The following is a 16,426-nucleotide window of genomic DNA, read 5'->3' as shown; positions in this document are numbered from 1 at the left end:
GAGTGGTTGTGAATGCCTGGTCATGTATTGAGTTGTTGGAAAAGTCATGACGTGTTCTTGGTGGAAAAACATAGAAAAGCATGTTACGACTTTTCTGACGACCAAATAATTAACTAATGGATTCCCTGAGTTTCCTTACCTGTTATATTGGGTGCAAAAGCACAGTTCCTTACCACTGAAACAGTTCTGCTACCTCCCCAGTTTTCAGACATGTATGGCCAGAACACACCAGCCCCTGACTGAGGTGGCTTGGCTTATGATTTTTTTTTTTAACTTTACAATGGAGCTAAATCAATATGCATTTGATAGAAACCATATTCCAAATTTTTACTTTTTCCTAGGCTAGTGTATGTGCTTTATGTTTTTGCATTCTATCATGCCCACAGAAACTCTCATTTTTTTAAATTTTATTTATCATTATTACTCAATTTGGTTTAGGGCACATGCACTCATCAGAGAGAGACAAAGAGAGAGAGAGAGAGAGAAAGTGAGAAAGCAAGCTGCCAGGTTCAGAACTTGAACTGCCACGTGGGAGTCCAGTCCAGTGCCTTAACCACCATGCCATCTGCTGGCCCCACAGAACTCCCATTTTTAACTTAACAATTTTTTCAACTTTTTGATAAGTTTGTGTGGATGAAACACCATTGTGAGTTGAGGAGCAGCTGTAGTCAAGGATGTAAAGCAGAAGGAAAACAAAAAGGAAAGAAAGATTATGAAAAAGAAAAGATTCTAAAAATATAGGGCTGATTCTGTGACCAAGTGGTTAAGGGAGCTGTATCCCACATGGCCAACTCCAGTTCAAATCTTGGCCCCAATGGCTAGAAAACAATACCAGACACATGCACATGCATGTCCCAGATACCCATAGGATGGAGAAATGGAGAAGGGATTGTGACGTGGCCATCCCCCTGTGGGGATGTGCGCTCTCTCTCTCTCCCCCCCACCCCCGTATGTCTGTCTCTTCTCTGGCACACACACGTATCCTTTGGCAACTTAAAAAATTATAATAAAAATCTAGTTGAGGGGTGATCGAAAAGCTCAGCATGGAAGAGGACATACCGATTTTTTTTTATCAGATTATTAAGACTAACTTAATACAAGTTTGAGAAAAATTAGGGAGTACCAAATTAAGTGGTTGGTTTCCTTGTTCAGACAGCTTCATATCTAAGAGTTTTCATAGATTGTCCCAGATTTCCATGCGTGGGTTTCTAATACACTTCACCTTCCATCACTTTCACAAACCAGGGAAATCTTTTAGCTTTCCTTAAGAATATGGGTAAGCTACTTATTCTTGTTCTGGACACCAAAATTCATTTTGAAATCCCTTAACTTTTGTTCAGTTTCCTACCTGCAGATTAGATTTAAGATTTTTAAAATAACTATGTTGCAATAATAGGTTTATGCCAAACAGACTTTTTTATGTGGACTGTTTTCACTTTATTTAAAGAATAATAAATGTACTTATGTTTTTGTCAACTTACTCTTTTTTTATTTTTGCTGTACTTGTTATTTTAAAATAAAGAATTGAAAGTCTCATGTATCTTAATGACTGAATTAAGAATACGCATAATCAGGCCGGCAGGTGATGGTGGTTGAGGTGCTGGACTCCCACATGGCGGACCTCAGTTTGAGTCCTGGACTTGGTGGTTTGCTTTCTCTCTCTCTCTGGTCAAATTGAATAATAATAGAATAAAAAATACTAAAAAAAAATACACCTGATGATTCTAATGTAGTTACTCTAACCAGCCTATAAATCCTAATCCAGTCACTGAAAAGAAAATCTTTCACCTGCAGGTGACCTAGTGTTAAGGCAACTGGATCCCACATGGCCAGCTGTGCGGTTCTGGTCCCAAACCCAGCAGCTTAAAAAACAAACTGTTCATGCCCAAAATCCTGAGAGGAGAATGGAGGAGAAGGGATTGTGGGATGGCCATCCCCCAGGGAAGTGCTCTCTCGCGCTCACTTGCTTGCTCGCTCGCTCTGTGTGTGTATCTGTCTCTCTCTTTCTCTCTGTCTCTGTCTCCAGAAAGCACACGTACCCTATAGCAAAGAAAAAAGGAAGAAAAAAATCTTTCCTTTGGAAACAATTTTCAGTTGAACTCCAGTGCCCCTTCTACCTAATGAGTTATTTGGAGCAACATCAGTTGTCAGGCCCAGGTTATTCATCAGTAGCCAAAGATGTTAAAAATTGAGCGCTGGTACTCCCTGGGGAGTTATCAATGTAAGCGTAGGTGTTTGGTGTGTCTGGGATCCAGAGATGAGTCACACACTGTGGGAGTTTATTTGGCAGGTAATTTTATTTTCCCCATGGCTGAAGATAATTACTGTGCTAAAGTTACGTGCAAAGATGACGTTAGAAAGGTTTAAAATTCAGGTTAAGCAGCCTTTCTTTCATCCTAAATAAAAGCCAGTAGTGGAGAAGGGAGGGAGTAAAATGGAATGACAGCCCAAAGAATCTTTTATTATTTTTTAAAACATATCACTATAGATTAACCCACTTTCTATTAAATGAAGCCAAACCTTGTTTTTTTTTTAAATAACAGTTCATTGTGTGAGGAACACGCCTGCCTTTTTAGCCCGAAGACTGCATCAAGCTTTGAAGGTTAGTCTGGAAATTTCATATGCGATTTTAGTATGCCTCAAGGCGAATGTAAAAATATTGCTTCATATTGATGGAATGTCATATTTCTTTTCTACTTTGATAAGTTCTCTTTTGTAGCTAATTTGTCTCTTAGGTTAATAGAGAGTGTTCTATTCAATATAGAACTAGCTACAGGAAAGTGTTGACTGCATTATTTCTGCCACTTCACAGTAAGAGAAGTTCTTTTAGAATATCAAACCTCTAACATGATCCACTGTACCCAGTGACCTCTCAAGCTGCCTTACTTAAAATAAACCGAGCCGAGTTGGCAACCTTGATAGAATATTATAACCCCATGTTTTCTTGTCTGCCTTTGTTGGTAGATGGTAAACTCCAGGAGAATATGCTCTTGGGTATCTTCAGCCCTTAGGACAGCCTTACATATAGAAAATGCTTGCTTTGATTTATTTACTGGACAATTCCTATGGTTCCCCATTGTGTCACTTAGTTATTGTGATGCTAACAGAAAATATCTGAGACTGGGTGATTAATAAACAATAGAGGTATATTTGGCTCACAGTGCTGGTGGCTGGAAAGTCCAAAGGTGTAGGGCCAATATCAGGCCAGCCCGATACTACATCCCAACATGGCTGGCAGAAGCTGAGAGGAGGGAGGACACATGCTTAGAGGAGGCAGAATTTCCCACTTCCTGTTTGTCCTTCCCATACCCACAGCCTATTGAATGATACCTTCCGATTAGGCCCCACCTCTGAAAGGCCTCTCTACCTCCCAAAGCCATTATACTCGGGACTGAGCTTCCAGAACATGAGACTTTGGGAGATTATTTCCCCAGCCATACCACACATGTATCTTTATATAATATCCAAAGTGAACATATCATTTTACTCACCTCATGCCCCATCCCAAACTGCCCTCCTTCAATCATCTCAGTGGCTTGTCGTGAAAGGAATCGTCCTTGCCCGGTGCACAGAGCTTGTACTGTTTGTCCCCAGCCTTGTTCATTATGTCTCAGCCACCTCAGTCTCCTTTTTGGTCCTTGACTATACCACATTAATTCATACATTGTTATCCTCTCTGCTAGGAATACCTCCCCTCCAGATCTGTCTACGATTGGTTCTTTCTCATCCTTCAGGTCTTTTTTGTTTGTTTGTTTTGTTCTTATTTTTAATCACAAGAGGACACATGTACTCACCTAAGTGTAAGAGACGGAGAAAACAGAGAAAGAGGGAGAAATCACCCCCCTCCCATGGGTATTGTCACACCACAGTCTCTTTCCCATTTCTTCATTCTGTCATGGTCTTGGACACACACGCCTGGCATGTTTTTCAAGCCACTGGGGTTGAGATTTGAATTGCAATTAGCCATGTGGAGTCCAGCTCCCTTAACCAATAGACTACAAGGTTGACTCCCCTCCTTTTTTTTTTTTTTTTTTTTTTTTTATTTTGCTAAATGGCATATGTGCTCACTGGAGAGAGAGAGGTGGAATGAAAGAAAGCATCCCCATGGAATGGTCACAACACAGTCTCTCTCCACCATTTCTCCCTTCTTTTGGGATTTTGTACACACACATACCTGCATCTGATATGTTTTTCAAGCCACCAGGTCTAGGATAGGACTTGAGCTGTGCAGTCAGTCATATGTGATCCAGCTCACATAACCATGAAGCCATAGGCTGGCCTGGCCCTATCTTCTAGATCTTGATTCAAATGTCTCCTCCTGAGAGACATCTCCATTGGCTACTCTAGACCAGTTAATTTCATTTTAGTCACTCTCTATTCCATTTTCCTGCCTTAGTTTTTTCATAGTTCTTAATTACTATTTACTTAAATAATTACTTTATTGTCTGTCTCCATCTACTAGAACAAAAGCTCCATGAAAGCAGAGATATAATCTTGGTTGTTCACTACCATATGCACATTACATGGGACAATGCCTGGAATATAGTGGATGCTCAATAAGTATTTGTTGTATGAATGAATGAATGAATGAGTGAATGAATGAATGAATAGAATCAACCTCCACCTAACTGCTCAGCTAGAAATTTTACACTCTCCCTCTCCTTCATTATCCTCAATGATACAGCATCACATTTTATCAGTGTACTTATATAAACATCTCTCAAATCTTGCCATTTTCTTCATCCCTACTGCTATCATCATACCTTTCTTTTAGTACCGTATCGCTTCCAGGTGAGCTCTAAAACTTCTAATCTCATTCCTTCATCTTCACCCTACTCCCAACCTGCAACCCATTCCTCATACTGCTGTCAAAGTGATCTTATAAAACCATAAATCTGATCTGATCTCAACACTCCTTGTTTACAAATTTTTTTGATAGTTCTTCTCACTTCAGATAAAGTCAGAAAATAAGATTTTATTTCACCAGATCTGGCCTTTCCAGACACATCTCTTGCTATCACTCTTCATTATTTATGTATCCTTGAATACAGAATTCTTTCTTACTTTTAAACCTTCACCCATATATTTCCTCTATTGGAGCATTCTCTCCTGTCTAAATGAATCCACCCTTTCTTTCACTGTCTGATTATTTAAAATATGTCTTAGTCTGTGCATTATTTTCAGATATATCTGAAACTAGATTATTTTAAAGCAATAGAGGTTTATTTCACTTATGAATCTGGCCCTGTGCAAGATCGTAAGGTATCACAAAATAGCCAAGGACAGAATTTTGAGCAGATTGGCTGTCCATAAGTTTCTGCCTATTTAGATCTCCTCTCCCTTATAAACACATCACAGGGGCCCTGCCCTAATGACCTTATCACACCCAAAGACTAGCTGGGAACAACATGAAGGAATTACATTCTCATGAACATACCTGTACAATGCAATCAATTCAATTAAGTCCCAATATAGAATATCTAGGAGGTGTCCAATCACCACCTACCAAGACCAAATTTCAAAGCATGAAACAGTGGGGGAAGAACCTTTGTCCAAACCATAACAGCCTTCCTAACATATGCTCACATATATAGTACCTGATATTCCCTGTATGTCAGACTATCTTGAAATGGTCTGTTTTTGTTTGTTTGTTTTTATTTTCTGGGGTTTTTGTTTTGTTGTCAGTATTCTTTACAAAAGTGGAAGTCTAACAAGGATATCTCACTTTGTTTTTTGGCATTTAGCAAGGTGCTGGCACTGAATAGGTGCTTAATAAATAGTTCTTAAATAAATGAATGATGAAATTTGGTGGAAAACCAGTAGAAAAGAATCACTGTGGCTGAACATTATGTGCACCACTATCTGTTGGGTTGTCAGAAAAGTCATGATGTATATTTTCTGTTTTTCCATCAAAAATGCTTTATGAATTTTCCACCAACCCAGTATTTCTTATAGGCCTACATGTTGTTTTGTGACCAGTGAGATTTGTCTTGTGAGCGTCTGCATTTCTTAACAGGGTGCTGGAACTGACGAATTTACTCTGAACCGAATAATGGTTTCCAGATCAGAAATAGATCTTTTGGACATTCGAGCAGAGTTCAAGAAGCATTATGGCTATTCCCTATATTCAGCAATTAAAGTAAGTGTATTTTTAAAAACTATAGAACGTATTTTGACTACCTTTACCCATCCTCTTTCTCTTATATTGCTTAAAATATGAAGACAGATGACTGAGGTTTCTCTCTCCTTGTCAAGGTGAAAATGTGTTTTCTGAGTTTAAAATAGTAACACAAAGTATCCCTATAAGTAGTGACTATTTTTCAGCTCTTAAGTCCCAGTAATATAATAAACAAAACATTTTGGAACATTTACTGGTGACTAATTTTATTTATCAATTTTTTTATGTTGCATTGCTTTTATATCTTTTAGTGTTTATGAAACTATGAAGACAGAGAAATACATATTTTAAATTTCTTCTTTGTTTTAAACAAAACACAGCATGGTTCTGCAGTTGGAGTTCTTTTCATATCAGTAAATCGAAAGCTTTCTCATTCTTCTTAACTGCTCTATATCATTCCCTGGTTTGTGTATTCATGCCCACTACATTAACAGATGTTTCCAAATATCTTGCAATATTTTACAAACAATACTGCAATATGCACACACAATTTCACAAAGTACAGATTTATTTGTGAGATAAATTCTCAAAAGTAGGATTGATGAGACAGATATAAATGCAACTGTAACTTTGGTAAATATTTGCAATTTCCCTCTATTTCACATTTCTATGAGGAATGCAAAGTCCTTGTTTGAGTCCTTATTTCTCCAATGGCCTTGGCAGAGGGAGTGTTTTCAAACTTTGAGGTTTTTATAATCTGATAGGTAAGAAATTGTATCTCAGAATAGTTTAAATATACATTTTTCTTAGTGTATGCGAGGCTGAACATATGTTTGTGTTTTAAATGCCATTTATATTCCTTTTTTTCTGTAATGCGATTTTTGTTTTCTTTGCCATTATTCTTGCGGGGTGCATTTTTTGTTTTGTTTCCTAGCATTCAATTTCTGAGACCTGTTTTCACAAAGGTAGGTTAGCCTTTTGTTTATGAGTTACAAGTATTTTCTCTTGTTCACTCTTTGTTTGTGAACTCAGCTGAAGGTGTTTTCATCATGCATAGGTGTTACATCTTATTTCAATGAATTTATCAATTTTTTTATAGTTTCTTGATTTTTTTTTAATTGGTCCCTTGTTATTTCTATGGTTCTGATTAATGAGAATCTTCTTAAAATGTGTTATACTACTTCCTTTCTGTTTTAAAAAGTTTCTGTTCTGAGGTCTCAATTGGTATGATTTTATATATTAAATGTGTGTGTGTGTGTGTGTGTGTGTGTATCCCAAATAAATTACAAATTATTAGTATTGGTAGAATAAGACTGGCAAAATTTGTACTACAGACTTTTTAAAATTTCATTTATTTTCTTATTATTTTTTCCATTTAGTCCCTTTACATCTTTACAGCATACAAAATGAATTTTCCCAGCATGAATACATTGATATTAGTCCAGTCAAAAATATTACTATATACATTATAATTGACAGTTTTTTATTTTTGTGTTCCATCAAATGTTTTGCGTTGTTTTTCCCTTGATTCCCTCTCACCCACCACTCTCCCCAATTGCCTACCCTCTGCCCACGCTGTCCCTAGTATCCACAGTTGCTCTCCATGCGTCTATATCTTCCAGTCTTTCCATTTCTGCCTTCGAGTGCAGACATTCGGTATATTTTAAATGGGGACATACAATGCCTCTCTTTCTGACTTGCTTTGCTTAATATAAAATCTTCCAGGGCCGGTAGGTGGCATGCTGATTAAGGGCGTTGGACTCCCATATGGCCAACCACAATTCTTTCTCACTTCTTTCTTTCTCACTGCCCCACTCACTCTCTCGCTCTCTCACTCTGTCCCTCTCTGGTCAAATTAAAAATAAATAAATAAATAAATAAAGTTAAATAATAAAAAGTAACATTAAATCTATATTCATCCACTTCATATCAAATGCCAAGATCTCATTGTTTTTTATGACTAATAGTACTGTATATTCAACATTTTTTAATCCATTCATCTGTTCTTACAGTTGGGTTGTTTCCATATCTTAGCAGTTGTAAATAAAGCTGCAGTAAACAGAAGTGTGCATGTGATTTCCCAACTTAGTATATTCCTATCCTTTGAGTAGATACCCAGAAGTAGAACTACTGGATCATACGGTAGTTCTATTTGTAGGTTCTTGACGAACCTCCATATCATTTTCCACAGTAGCTAAACTAACTTACCTTCTCACCAACAGCGTAGGAGAGTTCTCTTTCATTACACCTTCACCGTCACTTACCATTCTTTATTTTTTTTTAATCCAAGTCATTCTGACTGAGGTTGGGTGGTATATCAACTGGTTTTAATTTGCATTTCCCATATGACAAGAAATGTTGAGTATTTTTTCATATACTTTTTAGCTGTTGTATTCTTTCTTAGAGAGTTGTTTGTTGAGCTCATGTGCCCATATTTTAATTGGATTGATTAATTTTTTTTCAAGTAAGCTGCTTGAGTTCCCTGTATATTCTGGTTATCAGTCCCTTATCTGAGGCATAGTTTACAAACTAAAGGTTTTTGCACATTTAACTTGAGGCTTGAAAGTCACAGTCTCTGGGCGCCAGCAGGCAGCATGTTGGTTAAGGCTCTGGACTCCCACATGGCCAACCAAAGTTCAAGTCCCAGACCTGGCAGCTTGAAACTCACACTGGGTGTGAGTGTATGCATCCCCAGAATCCCAGAAGGAGAGTAGGGGAGAAGGGATTGTAGCATGGTCATCTGCCCTGGGGGATGATTTCTCACTTTTTGTCTCTCTCTCTCTCTTTTGGTCTCTCCAGAGAGCACATGTGCCCTAGAAAAAATATCTTAAAAAAAAAATAAATAAATAAAGTCAGGTCCGAAAAGGAATATGGCAACTATAAAGATGGCCTAAGTCTGCAGACCTGCCTGGTAGTCATATATTGAAGTTTTTTGGTTTTTTTTTTTTTTAAGGCAGCTTTCCAGATCATGCATGAAAGTCTCCAGTAAAGAAGTGATAGAGTATTAGTCCAAGTTGGTTCCCTGAAATAAAGTGGGAGCTGAGTTTGGTGAATCAGGTGATCCCACTGTCCTAGCCTCCAGGCATTGACCAGGTGAAAAGATGTAGTGTGGGCGTGGCTTGGCAGAGATCTTGCAGGGTGCATGGTGATCACTTTTTATGCTTCAGACACCTCATCAACAATATGGAATGTCTAGAAAATCAACATTGGAGCCATAGATCTAAGTAGATTTCCCCAAGTCAGACCTGGGAGGTAAGACCAGAATGCAGAGGGGAGCAGCAGGGCCACGGGCCACATTCACTCTGAGTGCTGAGAATTCAGAGCTAATCATGGAAGCCATGCGGTCTAGAAACTCTGGATCCTAATGTAGGATCATTTATGTGCGTGCAAATCCTGATCCTGGGCATATCTTGACAGCAATTATAAGGCTAGTGCCTAGGCCCTATGAGTGAAGCAGTGCCCAGCCATGGCCACCAGGGTCATGGCTTAGAGCATATTTCTGTGTCACGGCAAGTAGCTGGAGTCCTTGATCCACCCTTCATTCTTGGGCTCAACTCACAGTAACCACCGGTGACCTACCCACAGACCTACCCACATTAGCTGCCCCACATAAATGTTGACCTGGGCCTTCACGCAGCCCCAGGCTCCACAATCCATTTTTCAATGAGTGAATAAGTATCAATCAATCAACTAGATTTGTTTTTCTAATCCTTTTTAAGAAGAAGAAATAACAGAGTTTTTGTTTTCTACATTTTTAAACCTTTACAGAAAAAAATGCATGCATAAGTTAAAATCAGGAACTTACTGGGACCAGCAGTTAGTGTAATGGCTATGTTGCTGGACTCCCATGTAAGTGCCCACAGTTCGAGTACCGGAACTGGTGGCTTAAACTCATGCCAGGCGTGTGTGCATGCATGCCCAAGATCCCGAGAGGAGAATGGAGGAGAAGAATTGCTGTGCAGCCATCCCCCCTGGGGGATGATTTCTCGCTTTCTATCGCTCTGTCTCTCTCTGTCTTTCTGGCAAGTGCACACGCCCTCTAGCAAAACCTCTCCAAACTCAAAAAAAAAAAAAAAAAAAAAAAAAAAAAAAAAAAAAAAAGTCAGGAACTTACTCAAAAAGGCAACTCTCAGCCTGTGCCTTGGGCTTAGCATAGAGTGTGTCAACTGCTCAGAGTTAATTCTATCAGAATTGATCTTGACACATTAAAGTAGCTTCAGTCATCAGAGGAAGATTCAATCATGTTAATCATATTGTACTTACTAAGACTGAAAAGTAGACTCAAACATTTTATAAAGACTGTCAGTAACAAGGTTGACACACAAAGAGGGTTTTCAGTTCACCCTCAGCAAACCAGAAAATTAAATTAGCCAATGGCTCTCCAGTCCCCAATGATCTGAGTAGCTGAGGCTTATTGTATTAGGAAACATTTAAATTATCTGTAGTTTGATAGAAAATAAAGATCCTTCACTAAAGAGCTTAGTTTGTTATTTTAAATAATGCAAGGTTCTTTTATTTCTACTATCTAATATATAATATTAAGTAATCTCATTACTTTTTGCTACTGATGAATGAGATCTTTTCAGATGGTTAAGTTTCTGAAATTCAGGGGATATCACTCCAGAAGTCAATCATCCTAGCCTTTGGTTCTGTCTTCCTTTCTTTCTGCCTATTATTTAAATGTATCTCTACTCATTGACAACTTTCTCAAGTGATGATTGATGGGAAGGGAAAGAAAGGCAGAAGTGAAACATAAATATGTTTCTCTTATTAATAAGATACTGGAGAATTTGGATGAAATGACATCTTTTAGTAGATACCCTTGATCAACAAATTATGTCCCTATTTAATAAATAGCACAATTCTCGATTCTTTATGGAAAGTGTAATAGCCACCCTCAATAAGTTCAATCTATGTAGAGAGCAGTTAGGCACAAAGAACAAGTTAGAAAATAATAATTAAGGAGCCAGCAGATAACATAGTGGTTACATCACTGGACACCCACATGGCTGACCGTGTTTGAGTTCCATACCTGCTGGCTTGAAAATTACACCAGGCACATGTATGTGCATGCCCAAGAACCCAGGAGGAAAATGGAGGAGAAAGGATCGAGTCATGGCCATCCCCCCGGGGGGTGATTTCTCACTTTCCCTCTCACTTTCTCTGCACCCTAAGGTGAAAACCTCTTAAAAAAAGATAATAATTGTAACAATGTACAATTACATACTAGATTGTAGGAATACAGAAGATAGTAATAGAGGAATTGAGAAGAAAATAAGTTTAGAGTTTAATAAGGAGTAGTTCTGAAAGACAGCCTGCCTTTTTTTTTTTTTTTTTTTTTTGAGAGGTTTTTGCTATAGGGCGCGTGCACTTGCCAGACAGACAGAGACAGAAAGCAGGAAATCACCCCCCAGGGGGGATGGCCACGCCGCAATCCCTTCTCCTCCATTCTCCTCTTGGGATCTTGGGCACTCACGCACACGCGCCCGGCATGAGTTTAAGCCACCGGGTCCGGGACTCGAACCACGGTCGACTACGTGGGAGTCCAGCCACATAGCCATTACGCTAACTGCTGGTCCCCAGCCTGCCTTTTTGATCAACAAATAATGTTGAGTGCTTCCTTTAGGCCAGGTGCTCTGCTGGTTATTAAGGACTTAGGTAAATGTTCTAGAAACATAGTTAAGATGAGAGGCAGGAGGAAAAGAAGTAATACAGTACTTGCTTGATTAGAGAGTCTACCATAGGGAATATTGAGAACTAAAATCCAAGAGGCAAGATGAGTTCAGTTGAATGGGCTTTGAGATTAGAGTGTCTGTACCTCATTAAGTGAAAAATATTTATTAAATACATGTTATAGCCAGACTCAGGGTTACATTTATAAGTAAAGAGATGGGGAAAAGACATTTTCTGCCCTTACTAGAATTACAAATAAATGTAACTTACAGCTTTGTTAAATGAAAAGAGATGTGCTAGTATATAGTAGGAAAGGCTTCTCAGAAAGTTATGATTCAGATTGCTGTGGGGATAGGGAGCTACCAGAGCACTCTAACAGAACGAACTGCAAAGGAGAGACTTTCTGGTAGAGGAAACAATGGGAAAAAAAGTGAAACTGGAGAAAACAGATCATGTGGGACCTTTTTGGCACTATTTAAGGATTTTTGCCTTTATTTAAGAGTAATGGAAAGCCATTAAAGAGTTTTAAGCAGGATAGTGCCATGATCATTGAAAAGATCCTTGTGTCTGTGACAGATGAATTGGACATAAGCTAAAAGAGATGGGAACCAGCAGATGGTATAATGGTTACATCACTGGACTCCTATGTAATTGACTGTGGTTTGAGTCCCAGACCCAGCAACTTCAACTCACACTGGGTGAGTGTGCATGCATGCCCAAGAGAAGAATGGAGGAGAAGGGATTGCTGCATGGCCACCCACCCTGGAGGGTGTTTTCTTGCTCTCTGTTTCTCTGTCTCTCTCTGTCTTTCTGGTGAGTGCACACACCCTATAGCAAAAAAACACTCTTATAAAAACAAAACAAAACAGAAATAGAAGAGATGTAGAATGATGAGTTAGGAGGTAGTATAGTAGTTACATTAGAGTAGTGATGACTAGGTGGGAATGCAGAGAGAAAAAATAAGATTTCAAAAAATATTTAGAAGTTAATTCTTAAGGTTCCTGGTGTGATGTCTTGTTGGGAGGAGTGAGGAAAAGAAGGTATCAAAGATAACAGACAGATTTCTAACTTGAGAATGAGATAGTGCTGCCATTCTCAGCAAATGGGTCAGGTTTTAGGATTTAAAAAAATAATTAGTTATTTAATTGTGTTTATATTATTATTATTTTCAATTTAACTAGAGAGAGAGAGAGAGAAAGAAAAAATAAGAAAGGACGCCACCAGGTCTGAGATTTGAACTGTGGTTGGCCATGTGGGAGTTCATTGCCTTAACCACCATGCCACTTGCCAGCCCCAGGTTTTAGTTTGTTTTTTTTTTTCCTTTTGGGGGAGTGGGAGAAAATTAATGAGTTTGTTTTTTTGCATGAGTTGAGTTTAAGATGTCTTTGAAACATGCGAAGGGAGATGTCAAGTAGGCTGCTAGTGGTATGAGGTATAATTGGCAGTTAATTATGTTATTGAACTCTTAGAGTGAAAACCCTTTAGGAAGAAAATAAAGTGAGAGGAGAAGAAAGTTTAGAATTAAAATTTAGGTATCACCAACAACCAATAACGGTACAGAAGAGGATGAGTTTGCAAAGAACGCAGAGATGAGGATGAAAGAGAGAAAGAAGGAAAAACTTGGGCCATATGGTAGGACCAAAGTCAAGAGGTCTTTACCAGGAGGGCAAGATCAACAGTATGCTGTGTCCTACTGACAGAAAAGTTCAATAAGGACTAGAAAATACAAGTTTGATGGATATGATGCTAATTGAACTTGATTTACAAAATGTAAGAATTAACACCCTGGGAATAGAGATTGATAAATCTAGAGTCAAACTAGTGACAAAAGATGAGAAAGTAAGCCTCATTTACTGTGGTCAGATTAGAAAAAGAATAACCTAAAAAACACATAGATAAATAAGGGCAGGACTTATTAAATGTGGAGAGTAAAAGATGGGCTCAAAGTTGGGAGATGAGAGAACCATGGTAACAGTTAAAAATAGGTCTACACAGCTGGCCCATAGTACAGTGGGTGAGCGCAGTGGATAGGGAGTCAAATCCCATATGGCTGACCACAGTTTGAGTCCCAGCCCCTGTTTCTTGAAAAACATGCCAGGCACGTGTACATGTCTGAAATCTTGACGAGATGAAGAAATTGAGAAGGGATTATGGTGTGACCATGCCCCAGTGGGGGTGCTTCCTGTCTCTCTGTGTCTCTGTAGTGAGCACCCATGCCCTCTGGCAATAAAAAAAAAAATAGAATAATAATTTTTTTTAAAAAGTAAACCAACAGAAACATTTAGCTGCTTTCTTAAGAACAATTAATATGACCTAATTAGAAAAGCAGAATTATATTTAAAGGTTTTTAAAATACATTAACTTTTTTTTGTAAAAACAATGTCTAAAATGCTACATGAAAAGAATAGCAACATTACTAGAAGGCAGAAGGGTATAGAGGTGAAGAAGGGACAAACGTTGGTTGAGTCTCTACAGTGGATCAGAATTGGGTATACTTCTGGGTTAAGCTATTTGAATGTATTGTCTTGACTATCTGGTAAACCTCTAATCATTGTTTACAGCTCTGATCTGAGGTGACTAGAGGGAGCTCTTTGTTGTCTAGAGGTCAACGAAGGATTGTTGCCCTGTCAGCAGTTTGAGAGAATGTTACATGTGGCAGAGCAAGACTTAGGAAAACCAGTAGGGGAGAACTAGAACCTGTTTAAAAAAGAAGTATACATATTGATGCTTGTTGTGTCTACACTATGAAAGTAGTGTTTAACCTCTTCACGAAACAGCCTTCTTCATTGCTTCCTTTATGTTGCCCCTTAATATTTACCCCGGAGACAGCTTTCTCAACTGTGAAACTAGAGTGATAAGAAATGCTCACTTGTGGGTAGCCTTGAATGAAATAAAAATAATGTGAGGGTTTTAGTCAATCCAGGTTAAAAGACAAATTTTACCAGCAATAAAGTCTTCCATGTGGCAGACATGACGTCTTTGTCCTTTATCTCTTAACCTCACATTGCATCTTTTCTAAAACAAGTTCTTTTGTTGACTGACCTTGGGAAAAAGAATTGATAAACATACTCGGAGATGTGCTTCATTTTCTTTCCATTGCATATACTATGTACATATAAAAATGCATTTATGTATATACATTTATATGTTGGGTTGCCGAAAAAGTCATGACTTTTTTTTTGTTTTTCTATGCAAAAATGCATCAGGACTTTTCTGACAGCCCAATATTTATACATAAAAATTTATACTTTATTTTTTTTGACAATACCACATAAGGTCAATGTCCTTTTGCCCCAGCTTCCTAATTAGCTAGGACCACAGGCATATCCCAACACATTCATCCTGTTTAGATTGGGCCAGGAACTTGGGACCAGGGATTGGAGTAATGGCTATGTTACTGGACTCCCATGAGGTCGACCGCAGTTCGAATCCCAGACCTGGTGACCTAAACTCACACCAGGCACGTGTGTGTGTGTGTGTGTGCCCAAGATCCTGAGTGGAGAGTGGAGGAGAAGGGATTATGGCATGGCCATCCCCTCTGGGGGGTGATTTCTCACTTTCTGTCTCTCTGTTTCTCTCTGTCTCTCTGGCAAGCGCATGTACCCTATAGGAAAAAACTCTCCAAAAAAAAGATTGGGCCAGGAACTGAACCCAATCTTTGAATGTGGTCCCAGCCTCTTATTGCAGCATCTTAGCAGCAGGTACCACCAGCGGCTAGGCTTCATTCCACTTTCTTAAGTCAGGCAGTATAGCATGGTGTGAATGGATTTCTTGGGGTTTGAATCCTGCTTTGGTCACTTATTCTGCATTTGATTTGGGGCACATTTAGTAACTTTTCTTTTCTCATTGGATTTAATTGTTTAATGGGGATATTTATGATATCTTTTATATAAAGTTTTTATAAGTGTTAAAGCAGTTACTACACATTAACTTTCTGAAAAGCAAGGGACTTATAACCAGAATTCACAAGGAACTCAAGCAGCTGTTCCAAAAAAAAAGATGATCAGTCCTATTAAAAGATGGGAGAATGAGTTGAAAAAACCACTCTCTAAAGATGACATACTAATAGCTAAAAGGCATATGAAAAAATGCTCAACATCCCTCATTGTAAGGGAAATGCAGATCAAAACAACAATGAGATACCACCTAACTCTCAATCAGAAAAACTAAGATAAAAAAAAAACCAAACAAACAAAAAAAAACACAAAAAATGATAAATCCTGGCGGATGTGGTGAAGGGAAACTGCTGGTGGGAATGTAAATTGGTCCAGCCACTGTGGAGAACAATTTGGAGATTCCTCAAAAATCTACAAATAGAACTACCATATGATCCAGCAATCCCACTCCTTGGTATCTACTCAAAGGACAGAAGAATACTTCATCGGAAAAGTGCTTGCACATCAATGTTTATTGTGGCACTATTCACAATTGTTAAGTCATGGAACCACCCCAAATACCCACAAACGGATGAATGAATAGAAAAACCGTCACATATACTCTATGGAATACTATTCAGCCATAAAAAACAACACCCTGACTTTTGACAGGAAGTGGAAAAATATGGAAGATTTACTGCTGAGTGAAGAAACCTAGGCTATGAAGGAGAGACATTGTATGTCCCCACTTAATATATAC

At 38.5% G+C, this 16,426-nt stretch overlaps 1 protein-coding gene across 1 annotated transcript in view; it reads left to right on the top strand.

Moving 5' to 3' along the window:
* The window catches only part of ANXA3 (annexin A3), a 76,170-nt gene that overhangs the window by 57,709 nt on the left and 2,035 nt on the right, over nt 1-16,426 (top strand). Inside the window, exons 11-12 of the mRNA XM_006151464.3 lie at nt 2,544-2,602; nt 6,017-6,139. Coding sequence (XP_006151526.1) covers nt 2,544-2,602; nt 6,017-6,139 — 182 coding nt within the window. The remainder of the gene's footprint in view (nt 1-2,543; nt 2,603-6,016; nt 6,140-16,426) is intronic.

The sequence above is a fragment of the Tupaia chinensis genome, unplaced genomic scaffold (assembly GCF_000334495.1).
Source record: "Tupaia chinensis unplaced genomic scaffold, TupChi_1.0 Scaffold000318_1, whole genome shotgun sequence".
NCBI lineage: Eukaryota > Metazoa > Chordata > Mammalia > Scandentia > Tupaiidae > Tupaia > Tupaia belangeri.
The sequence above is the reverse complement of the archived record's forward strand: the minus strand, read 5'-3'. Positions and strand labels throughout refer to the sequence as shown.